Below are 13,251 nucleotides of genomic sequence, written 5' to 3' on the forward strand. Positions count from 1 at the left end.
GTTGTCCTGGTGAAAAGGACCAATACTAGCATGTAATCAATATGAACAAGCATGTTTTCCACATGAAATTGCAAATGGAATTCATGCAAGCACACCTGAAGACTACAGTAAGCTTAAACCATACCCCCTGCCATCCAGGAGCGTGAAACTAGTTTTAAGGAGACAAAAGAGGAATACGTGAAGGGTCCAGATTATTCACTGATTGTCTTGGTGTCAGAATGATAAAACTGAATTGGATTTAAAATGAATCAAGGGCAGCTCGTTTCAATCATGCAAAGCTCAATTTGTAATGCTTTTTTTTAAACAACGTGATATCTTGAAAACATCAAGTTATGGTATCTGCGTCGGATTGGCAGCATCCCCATTCTACCTTCTTCAACAAGTTGACCTAGGTACAATCCAGCCGAAGTTCAAACGTTTAAGCCCTCTGGGGGTTTTGATGGGAGAGAATTAAGCACGTGCTCAACTCTCCCACTCAAATCAAAGGGGCTTGGCAGGATGTGCTGCTCGAATCAGTGACCAAGGAAAAAGCCCCAGAGAAAGGATGGGAAGTTTCTACTTGGATAGACAAGTAGAGGATTGCCTTGTGACTAAGTGAAGCCAATGGCTTTGAAAGAACATACTGTGCATCCATCCCTTCACAGCTTCCTCTGAATAGCCATCTATCATCACTCCCAGTTGAGAGCAAAGAGAATTGTGATGCATCCATCAAGCAAAAAGAACAGTAATTCCTATAATGTGCCCAGCTTCGTAAAGGTTAGCATGAGTATGATGCATTGGTACAGTTTATACAGCATGCCAAATAATGTGTCTGTCAAAAGCACCGAACAATAGAGGTGATAAATTTACATTACCTTTGACATTGCGACCATTGTCTGTTATTCAGCAGAATAAAGAAAAGCAAAAGGGGGAAATAAACTGTGTATCCAAAGACCCCAAACTGATGATATTCCCCCCCTTCTTGGTTCCCCAATACATTTTGAGGGAGACAACATTAAATTTGGGTGAATCAGCTAATGTAGTGAACGGGAGACTAATTTTCTCTTTTTAGAATTAAGAACCAAAAGTTGTCCTCATTCAACTGCTCTTCAACATTTCCCAGAGTGCTCAAAAGTGTTTTCAAATTAGCCGGAACAGCTATTTAAATGGATGTGATCTATCTCAGCAGGGGGCTGTTCTTTAAATTTGGAGGCTAATTTGACTTAAGAAATTGTAATTGATTAAGCAATTTTCCAGGATTATTCAATAATAGAATGCAGTCAACCAACTGCTCAATTAGTCAAATACACATTCTAATCAATCAGTTGCATGAAGATGAACAAGGGTTTTATTTGTGCAGCAAGGAATATCATTCTCTTGAAACAATATGCATACATGTTGCTGATTCAGACTGCCAGGTTGGGCAGGCAACGACTGTATTTTTCGGAGTATAAGACGCACAGGAGTATAAGATGCACCAAGGTTTTGAAGAGGCAATTTTTTAAAAAAGTAGGTAGGTAGATAGAGGGAGAGAGAGAAAGAGAGAGAAATACAGTAGATAGGTAGGGAGAGAGAGAGTGTGTGTGTGTGTGTGTGTAGGCAGGTAGGTAGGTAGAGGGATAGAGAAATAGAAAGAGAGAGAGAGAAATACAGTAGATAGGTAGGGAGAGAGAGAGAGTAGGTAGGTAGATCGATAGATAGAGGGATAGAGAGAGAGAGAGAGAGAGAGAGAGAGAAATACAGTAGGTAGGTAGGGAGAGAGAGAGAGAGTAGGTAGGTAGGTAGATGTTTCCAGGTGTATTTATCCATGTGCTGGAGAAGGAAATTGCTGACAATCTGAAGCACTTAAGACTTTGTTCCTGCTGGCATAGCACTTGATCAATGTAATTCTCATCAATCAGTTAAAGAGCTTTCCAAAAGGAAAAAAAGTTTTTGCACTATGCAAACCTCCCCAAAATGGCCTATTTTCCGCAAAAAATGGGCTTGTTTTTTTTTCAAATAAAAGACATGAATATCCTTGGGGTGGCTTGCAGAGTGCTCCGGGGGGGGGGGGGGTGGCGGGATGGCGAAATGAGCAAAAAAGGCCCGTTTTCCGCAAAAACGGGTCTGTTGCATGCATAGCCTTATGGAGGCTTATAGAGTGCTGTTGGGGGCTGGGGAGGCACAAAATGGCCCATTTTTTTGCTTATTTCTGCCCTCTCCAGCCCCCCAGGAGCTCTCTGAAAACCTCCATAAGGGTATGCATGGCCATTTTGGTGAAGGGGCGGGGCTTCAGGAGGCAAAAAAATGCTGTTTTCAATGTATAAGACACACCCAGATTTTCAGCCTCTTTTTTGAGGAAAATAGGTGAGTCTTATACTCTGAAAAATACGGTAGTCCCTTCAGTTAAATGCAGTGTCATCTTTCTGATTCAGGAATCACACCTTCATGACACCTGCTCTCTGGGATGCAATTCCCTATGAAATCCGGGTGGCTTCTACCCTGTCATGGAATGTATGAGTGATCTTGATGGACGAAGGGAAGACAGGCTACCCATGAAACAATCGGATAACAGAGTGGGGAGCCTCCAATCCACTAATGGTCAAAGGAAGAAACTTGGGAAAGATCGCCCTCATTCATCAGGCAGCTTAAAGTGGGGAATTTGTTAAGGTAGCCTTACAATAAGGTAGAATTAGCTCATCTAGTCATGTTTCCTATTTGGTTTACCCTTGGTGGCTTTCTGGAAAACCTTAAAGACCTGGCCATGCTCTCAGGCTCTAGGCTAAGATGGTTGGAGCCAGTGATGGGAGTATAATATTTTTTTTTTATGTGTTGAGCATATCTGCATCCATTTTCTGTTCGGTGTGTTATTAGGTGTTTATGTTGCCATCTAGGAGCCCCTTCGCCAAGTCAGTCTGAAATCAGGTGGTACCTAAATTGATTAAATGAATGAGTGAGTGAGTGAGTGAATGAAGCATATCCTGGAGGAAGGATTCCTGGATGCTCTGGATGAAGGCCTTCTGAATATGAAAGTGGCCATAGCAGTCTGAACCATTCTTGTATTAATACCACTTTACAATAAACAGCTGCCCAAATAATGAGAGAACCTTTATTAGGCCTTACTATCAAATTAGGGCACTGAGACTTATAACACAACATAAAGCACATTGATTTGGAAATAAGTTTCCCTTTGCATAGGTTCACAAATGATGAACCATAGAGGGCTTAATGTCATGCTAGAATTTCCTCTTAACTCTTAAAGACAAAGAGACTTCAAATATCTTGTCCTAGTTGGATTAAAAATGGCATGCACGCATCCCATTTTATTCCCAGTCATTCAGTTGACATAATTCATGAATATTGATCACCCTCCCCTTGCCCAATACCGTACCTTCACTAGCATGCCGATCCCTAAACATGTTCTTCGGATGGATGGTAAATCCTTCTATGTTGTGCACTGAAGATGCTCTCCTTATACTACTGATGCTCTCTTTTGATTGAGCAAGAGTCAACGCTGCGCTGGAATGCAGCATATCCGGGTACAGTCGATCCCACTGCTGTTTTGGTGATGAATGATCTAGAGGCCCAGATATATTCACTGGAGGCGAACACGTCCTTGGTTGAATGAGTGCCTTGGTGTCATCTCCTTCAGAGGGGCTGCAGCTTTCTTTCGTAGGAGATTTAAAATGCTTCATCGCCATGGAATTGTCGCTGTGCTTTGATGAATCAACAATCACTGCATCAGGATCTTCTTGTGGCAAAGATTGCTTTCTGTAGGATAAAAGACTCAATCTAGGTAGCCTGAATCCAAAAAGTTTGCCTAAGTAGGAAAGATCAGATTTCAGAAAAGAAACCAATCAGTTAACTATGCAATCACAAGCTGTTGTTCTCATGCTATTCTGTTGACAGTGGCCAGAAATTAATGATTCAAAACATGATTCTCAGGCTGCTTCAGATTTGAAGGTAAAATGCTACTTTAGATATTCTAACCCTGGGGCAGCAATGACAAGTCTAAATAGTTATCTAAATAGGGAACAAACATCCCTCACTTCCAATTTTGCAATGGAGAAGAGTATAAATTTGGAAGCTCACACATTAGGGAATGGTAGCAATTAAAGAGGTTAACCAGAACCAAGGCAGGCATCCCTTTCTGTTTTCTCCTGTCACTCTTTCTAAGTGTGTGTCCAAAATATTACCTGTTTCTTGAGAAAAGCACTGATAACTGATATTTGTTCTGATACAGAATGCAGCAAATTTTGGTTCATGGGGAAAATCTATCCTTGTGGGTTGCCCTCTCCCCCCTCTCCCCATTTCTCTGATTTTAATGGATTTAAAAAAAATAAAATAACATAAATTTATAGCCTCGTATTTACTTAAAATTTATTATCTCTAGATTTCTTTTTATTTTGAAGATTTCCATGGCCACTGGGTCTACTATTATGGGTCATATCAGATTTTTTTAAAATATATTTTTTATTTGTTTTCTCTTTACATACAATATGTGCTTAGTGAATAGCGTACTGTCTGGGTCAATTCATTTACGTACTAAGTAAAGGTAAAGGTTCCCCTTGCACACATGTGCTACTTGTTCCCAACTCTAGGGGGTGGTACTCATCTCCGTTTCAAAGCCGAAGAGCCAGCGCTGTCTGAAGATGTCTCCGTGGTCACGTGGCCAGCATGACTAAACATTGAAGGCGCACAGAACTCTGTTACCTTCCCACCAAAGGTGATTCCTATTTTTCTACTTGCATTTTGACATGCTTTCAAACTGCTAGGTTGGCAGAAACTGGGACAAGTAACAGGAGCTCACTTCTTTACGTGGCTCTAGGGATTTGAACCGCTGAACTGCTGACCTTCCTGACCGACAAGCTCAGCGTCTTAGCCACTGAACCACTGCATCACTTTCCGTTTACATAGTAATGCTTACTAAATTCCTAATTCCTATCCCTTTTGTCCAACCATTGATAAAACATATCATATCATAGTTTTGAAACACTAAAGAAAGAATTGCACAATTATCCCAGAGTTATTCAGAAAAAGTCACCTTTTCAGAGGCTGAGCAAAGAGAGCACTATTGTTGATTTGGTTGATATTTATATTCATCAATTCTTTTAACGTTGAACCTATCTTTAGGGCAGGGAATTATCTGCTGACAACTTGATTTAAGGGTACAATAGAACTGTTTGAAAATATTATGCTTTCAATTTGAAACACCTTATAATAGTTAATTTGGGAAAATGGCTTGCTCACTAATAGGTAAAGGTAAAGGTTCCCCTCGCACATATGTGCTAGTCGTTCCCGACTCTATGTGGCCATGCTCATCTCCGTTTCAAAGCCGAAGAGCCAGCGCTGTTTGAAGACGTCTCTGTGGTCATGTGGCCGGCATGATTAAACCCCAAAGGTGCACGGAGCACTGTTACCTTCCCACCAAAGGTGGTTCCTATTTTTCTACTTGCATTTTTACATGCTTTCGAACTGCTAGGCTGGCAGAAACTGGGACAAGTAATGGGAGCTTACTCTGTTAATGCGGTGCTAGGGATTCAAACCACCGAACTGCCGACCTTTCTGATCAACAAGCTCAGCGTCTTAGCCACTGAGCCACCGCATCCCTTGCTCACTAATAGCAACATCCAAAAGGCTTAAAACACTAGATTTAAACCCAATGCATAAATTAGGTGTTACTATTTTATCTTGATGAAACCTGGAGGGAGCCACGTATTAGATTTCCAGGCACCACCACCTGCATATTCAATAATGAGGGAGGGGAAAGGAGAGGATGGCTACTTGCTATTATGTCCCAAAAGAAAAAGTATTTGTGATGTTCCTCCAAGGTTTTGGGTTGCCTTGCTGATAGTTTTCAAAACAATAAGCCTGCAACATTCTATCGCTCTCCAGCTCAGCTCCCTGAATCCTCTTCTCTCCTATTTCCATGGACAAATCCAGCCAAAGAGAGTTAATCCAATGACAGCGAAACACTTATGGATCTCTCTGGTGAAAATGATTCATGCATGAGTGATTTGGGAGGGTAGGAGGAGAAGAAAGTGCTAAAGATAGCAATGCTTGAAAATTGACATTTGTTAATTCAAGTCCAGATTGGCTTCCAACATAAACTTATTGCATGCCTTGGAACAACATACAGTATCAACTGGAACAAGTTTCATATTTAACTTCACACACAACTATAACTCTGTTAATAGTTTTCATATATTCAGCTCAAACAAGATCTCATTATCTGTCTGTCTGTCTATCATCTATCACCCATCAATCCATCCATCCACCTATCTCTGATTTATATAGCCACCTATCTCACCCAAAGTAACACTGAGCAGCATACAACAAAGATAAGAACAATGAATAAATATATAAAATCACTTATCTCTATTAATTATAATAAAAACATTAAACATTATAAACAGGATAAACAAGGAAATAACAGACATGGGGGATGTTTACAATAAGCGGCAGTGGGGCAGTGGTTAGAGTGCAGTACTGCAGGCTACTTCTGCTGATCACCGGTTGCCAGCAGTTTGGCAGATCGAATCTCACCAGGTTGACTCAGCCTTCCATCCTTCTGAGGTGGATAAAATGAGGACCCAGATTATTGGGGTCAATAGGCTGACTCTGTAAACCACTTAGAGAAGGCTGTAAAGCACTGTAAAGTGGTATATAAGTCTAAGTGCTATTGCTATAATGGAGGACATTGCAAGTTTATCCATCTTTTGGGGTCCCTAGGTTTGTTGGTACAACCAGATCTTAATAATATTTTTAAAAATATGTGTTTGAGAGGAAATAGATGTATAAATATACATTTTGGAAAGGAAAAAACTACAGTTATATATGCATTGTGATACCAACTTATGAAATATTCTCCATCTGGAAGCTTGGCTGGTACTTATATGGGTTTTAAGGCTTTAGTCAAGGATTTAATTGATTGCAACTTAATGAAGTTTTATCTGTTGGTTTAATAGTACAACTCTGCATTAATGATAGTTTGATAGATTGCAACAGTTTGGTGTTTTATGATTTATGGTAGTTTGTTTTATTTACCGTAGACAGCCTTGAGATCTGTTAATCCATTGATATCTCGGCTTCTTAAACCTGGCATCTTCCAGATAAATTGGATCTATAACTCCTAGAAGTTGCTGATAATGTTAAATTGTAATCCCAGCACATTTGGAAGGCTCCAGGCTAGTAAAGATTGCTCTGGATCCAAATACATGTTTTAAAGGGGTATTAAACTTCCATACTTGAAATATATATTTTGGATAGAGTCGTAAAGTCACTTTCATAAACATGTTAATATTAATGTGGCCTCAACAGATTATCAAAATGCATGTGTGTATGCTATATAAGTGCTTAAAAATAAGTGGAAAAATAGAGCAGAAAAAAATAGAAATATAAAGTATAGTATATTGTTACAACTGGGTAACATAAATGGTTGCTCTGTTTCCTATAGCTAAAAAGATATTGGAACATTGGAAAGATAAATGTGTGACCCGATTTATTCAATGGATTGAAGTTCTGGTTACATTTGCTGACTATGAGCAGTTTCTTGTAAATGTAGACTTTGTATGAATAAATATAAAGAAATATAGAACGCATCTAAACAAAATACAGATTTAAAAAAAGCAGATGGTAATATAACTATCATGTAATCCTTTCAAGTATCATGCAATACATTTCTAAGTGTTTTACAAATATATGTATTTCTATATACATTATACACACTTGCATAATGTTTGTGCTAGATAAGTATATATAGAATTATAACTTTTCACTGTTGTAACAAGATATTTATTTATTTATTATGAGTAACTCAAAGTGGCAAGCATCTGGTTTATATATACTAACTGCAGTTGTATTTGAACATACACTAACTGAATTGTATTTGCGCAACAATGGAAAAATGATGAGATCCCGTCAGATGAGAGTGTAGTTAAGAAAATATTAGAATGCGCAAAAATGGACAGATTAACACTTATTATTAAGGATAAAGAAGAAACTGAATATTTTTATGTATTTTGGATTGGATTAGATTTATTGGATTTATATGCCGCCCTTCTCCCAAGGGACTCAGGGCGGCGTACAGCATTAAAAACCATTTTACCAATGGTTAGACAAGAGAAACAGAAGTTAGAAAGGAGGAGATATAAAAGAGAGGAAATGTTAATGTGGAGGGAATTTGATGATGAAGATGTTACGTATTATTGTAATTATATTGATATATAGTTATATTATTATTATTGTGAAGAATATAATAACAAATATGTGGATTATGACTGCTTAAATAACTGTACCCAGATCACACACCGTTTGGTGGAAATGGAAAGTAATATAAATTAAATAAATGAAACATTTTTTAAAAAGTGTCAAGCATCTTTAATGCTCCTTATTTTGTCCACAACAGTGAGGTAGGCTGGCTACGAGAGAGGGACTGGCCCAAAGTTACCCAGCTGGCTTTTATGCTAAGAGTGGGACAATATTTTTTTTATTATACTAGAATATACAATTAATGCTTTGATTTCTTTTCTCATCCTGAAATATGGTGACATATAAATATGTACTGATGTACTTGTATGTCTAAAGTACATCTTCCAAGAGCTTACTTTCTCAGGAGGCGTTATTGGATAGAAGAGATTCTCCATTTCAGTTTCCTTGGAAAGAAGGATGACAAGTTTGAGAATAATGATTCTCTCTTTTTCCCTGCTCCCCTATTGTTAAAAGTTTTCAAACTGTAGAAGGGGGGCTCATGTCTATATAGTGCTCTCTCTGTCTCTGTCTGTCTCTCTCTCTCACACACACACACACTAAATTGAATATTCTGTAATTAGCTGTTGTTAAGAATGCTTTTCTTTGTTGTTGTTGCAAGCCTTTCAATCTAATCACATGCAGCCATAGATTTTTACTGACACTAGCTGTAGGTAATAATGAGTCAAATAGATTAAAATATTCTATAGCTTTTATAATGCCTTTGAAAGTGAGTTAAAAAGTACTCCATTGCTAGCTAATGACATTGAAGACTGAACTATGATCGCTCATCCCAACCTCTCTTTCCCATCAAATGGGATCTTTCGCCGCTTTCCTCACATTCTTGCATAGAAAAAGTAGACATCTCCACATGCTCTTGTTCTATTTTAGAAATATTCATGGTAGAACAGATGGTATTTTCTGCTTCACTGGTTTAAAACAGTCATGTTAGAGTCTGTTGCTGATCAAGTTGTCTCTTAATTCAGCTGGAAAGGATATGCTTGGAAAACATCCCTCATTGCTGATATTTTCAGGCATGAAATAAAATAACAGCAGCGGCAACATATGACTATCTTTTCCAGCTTTTTTTTTTTAAAAAAAAAACAAGACAAGACATAAATTGTTCCAAACTTTTGGTTGCCTATTTTATTTTAAAGGAACTATTTTTTGAAAACAAGTTATGCATGTGCGATGTACTGACAATTATCAACTGGACTGGTTTCCTGGCTTTTCATTCAATATGAACGATATTTCGTATCACTGGAAATGAAGTCGACAAAACACAGATTGCAAAGATAGTCTCGCATGTTACTGGACTCCCTATGCCTGTGTGCACGTAGGCATGAGAAAAAGAGGTAATGAGGAACCTTTTGCTTAGAACAATTCCCATGGTTTGCACAAAGAACAGCAAAAACAATCCTATTCCAAGAGCCATTTAGTTAGCCTGTTAATTTCCTCTTCTTCTTTTTACATATTTGTTCTACAGCAGGGGTGTCAAACTCAAGGTCCAGGGGGGGTACTTAGACCTGGCCCACAGGGCCACCCTGGAAAAAGTGAAGGACCGACCCGCAGTGCTTCTGCCAGTGAAAACAGGCTCCCGAGCTCCATTTTCAGCTGCCACGGCCTCCTGTAACTCTCTGCCAGTGAAAATGGAGCTCCGTTTTCACTGGCAGAGGATTGCAGGAGGCCATGGCAGCCAAAAATGGAGTTCAGGAGCCTGTTTTTGCAGGCAGAGCACATGGGCCACCACAGGCGCCCCCGCAGTAGTGACGTCGAGATGGCCACGCCCACTCTGGCCACACCCACCCAGCCCCGCAGAGGTCAAACACAACCCTGATGTGGTCCTCAATGAAGTCAAGTTTGACACCCCTGTTCTAGAGGGTTCTGCCTGCGGTTAGCAAATGATGCTGGGTTTGATAAACTGATGAAAAAAATTGATAGGAATTAGGACTAAATGGCATTTTCATATTCACAGAGAATGTGACTCTTAAAACCATTTGCTGGAATGTAAAAGGATAAACAGCTTCCATGCAACAGGAAGCACAGCAAATGGTGCTGGGTGCTGGGAGATGTAGTTCAGGATCAGCTAGAAGGGCAAAGAAGCATCTGGTTGGCCACAGTGGAAATACAGATGTGGTTGAATCTTCATCCATTGCTGATTTTTCAGACGTTTTTTCATAATACCTGGTATCTATCTTAATGTATTTTGCAGGGTTTTCTCTGCTAACTTAATGTAACATTTGCCATCTTGCAATCCTGCATAAAACTGTTACTTCTGAATCTGTTAAAATCTACTGGGAAGAGCAGGTATCTGCATAAATCAGAAGAAGCAAAGTGTCATAAACAAATTTAGAATTTTTTTAATATGTTCATTTAGAACAAAGTTCAGGGAATCAAAGGAATTATTTTCTTCTGTTTGCTTCTTCTGTTATTCCCTCCTGTGCCATCCCTACAGAGTGAGGGAGATGAATATCTCCCCAATTCTTCAAATGATAAAATATGAAATATGCCTAAAAGGAATGCTGTTTCTCAGCTGGATATGTTCAATACTTCAAAAATGATAAACCTGTCGTCAAATATTTTTGATATTTTGCAAGATGGGAAGTAAATAGGAATATCTTTTCAATCCATTTGCTGCATTTGTTTTGCAAAGGATTGCAACTATTTTGCAATTATTATTCTTTTAAGTTAATATAATAATAAATTAATAATAAATTTAAATTTATTAGCCGCTCCCTTTCCAGACAGGACTCGGGGCGGCGTACAATGGAGCATATAAAACATATACAAACACATAAACATACATATATACAGAACATACATGCACGGAGGAGGTAACAAATTACATCACATTGGACAATTAAAAGTCACCATTAAAATACCCCAATTGTAAAACACAATTTAAAATTTAAAATTTAAGATTTAAGAGAACTGTCAGGAGGAGTAAGAAAAATTTACGGTTGAGCCAGGCCAGATAATTGAAAGAGGTGGGTCTTCAGCTGTACACGGAAGGAGCGGAGATCGGAAATAGTCCTGATGTCACGGGGGAGGTCATTCCACAGGGCTGGGCCCATCACAGAGAAGGCTCTGCTCCTGGGTGTCGCCCCCCGACACTGTTTGGCGGACGGCACCCGAAGAAGTCCCTCTCTGTGTGAGCGGATTGGTCGTAGGGATGTATGGGGCAGGATGCGATCCTGCATGTAACTAGGCCCTGTGCCATGAAGTGCTTTAAAGATCATAATCAAAACCTTGAAACGCACTCGGTAGACTACAGGAAGCCAGTGCAGCTCGCGCAGGAGAGGTGTTACAGGGGAGTATCTAGTCCTCCCCGTAATCACCCGCGCGGCTGCGTTCTGGACCAACTGCAGTCTCCGAGTGCATCTCAAGGGAAGCCCCATGTAGAGAGCATTGCAGTAGTCCAGGCGAGACGTCACTAGCGCATGGGTGACTGTGCGTAGGGCATCCCGGTCCAATAAGGGGCGCAATTGGCGCATCAGGCGAACCTGATGGAACGCCCCCCTTGCCACGGCTGTTACATGGTCATCCATGGACAGCCGGGCATCTAGGAGGACGCCCAAATTGCGCACCTGTTCCATGGGGGCCGGTTGCACGCCCCCAATGGCCAGAGATGGAAGCAACTGGTTGAACCGGGAGGCCGGAAGCCACAGCCACTCCGTCTTGGAAGGGTTGAGTTTTAGTCGGTTGTCATCCATCCAGACCCGTACGGCCTCCAAACACCGGGACATCATTTCGACGGCCTCATTGGGGTGGTTCGGGGTGGAAATGTATAGCTGAGTATCATCAGCATACAGATGATATCCCACCCCAAAACCACGAATGATCTCGCCCAGCGGTTTCATGTATGTGTTGAACAGGAGGGGCGAGAGCACCGACCCCTGAGGCACCCCACATGTGAGTGGCCTCCGGGTCGATCTCTGCTCCCCTGCCAACACACGTTGCGTCCGGTCAGAGAGGTAGGAGCCAAACCACCGTAGAACGGTGCCCCTGACTCCCAGCCCCTCTAGCCGGTGCAACAGGATACCATGGTCGATGGTATCGAACGCCGCCGAGAGATCTAATAGGACCAGGATAGAGGAACAGCCCCTATCTCTGGCCCTCCAGAGATCATCATATTTTCATTTATATCCAGAAAACTTTTTATTATAGGTTGATCAGTATGATATAGAGTTAAAATAACTAAACTAGACCCCTATACAAATACTGTATGTTTGTGTGAAGTAATTACTGAATAAGGAATATTCAGGAATCTATGGAGTTCTATCCGCCAAGTTTTAAGAGAGAGAGAGAGAGAGGGAGGGAGGGTGGGAGGAAGGAAGAGAGACTGTGACTATATTAGGACAGTTGTCTGCTGCTTGAAATAAAACTTTTCATGTCCTTGGGTAACCAAGTATGTTGATATAACTTCTACACTAAGGAGAATCTCTATGGAGATTCTCAGTCTTTCAGGTCATGGTTGTGTAGGAAGGTAGCACCCACCCTTCTCTTAGAAGAATGAAATATTCTAGGAAATATTAAAAATACCGAATATTATATTTCCCTGGATGAGAAATGGAGAAACATGTTTTTTTTAAAGGCAGGAAGTAGACTCACTCTTAATAGCCCCTCCCCTCCTCAATAGCCCATAGCAGATGTCAGCATTGAAGAGATAAAGAGATAGCTAGGTCTATTTGTAAGCAAATACCCTCACCCAAGATCCAACAGAAGTAGGATTAGTCCTCAGCCATAATAGGAATTGCCCAAAGCCCCTTCATTACATCACCCAGCAAGATTCAACCAAGCCTGGGATTCAAGACTACCTACAGAGTTACCCTTGCATGACCTCATGGGAGTCTGACAACCAATCAGAATACATTTCTTTCACAGGAATGAGAAGCAAGTTTCTATGCCAAAGAGAGGGTACACACACACACAAACACACCTCACCCATATGCTCGATTGCTCAGGACCTCAAACCATGTGGTCCTGTCCAGCATTAAACCATCTTTCCAAATAGCTTCCATTGTTTCTAGTCTTTCTCCCCATTTG

The 13,251-nt window shown here is 40.4% G+C and overlaps 1 protein-coding gene across 3 annotated transcripts in view; it reads right to left on the minus strand.

Moving 5' to 3' along the window:
- KCNH7 (potassium voltage-gated channel subfamily H member 7) overlaps window positions 1–13,251 on the minus strand; it is a 374,740-nt gene that overhangs the window by 146,020 nt on the left and 215,469 nt on the right. For 2 of the 3 annotated variants that reach the window (XM_081943612.1, XM_081943611.1), the window contains one exon: window positions 3,350–3,778. In XM_081943612.1, coding sequence (XP_081799738.1) covers window positions 3,350–3,778 — 429 coding nt within the window. Of the gene's footprint in view, window positions 1–124; window positions 149–854; window positions 876–3,349; window positions 3,779–13,251 lie in introns of all 3 variants that reach the window. The other variant, XM_081943610.1, reaches the window with a different exon arrangement.

Source organism: Natrix helvetica, assembly GCF_964273705.1.
Source record: "Natrix helvetica genome assembly, chromosome: 1".
Lineage (NCBI taxonomy): Eukaryota > Metazoa > Chordata > Lepidosauria > Squamata > Natricidae > Natrix > Natrix helvetica.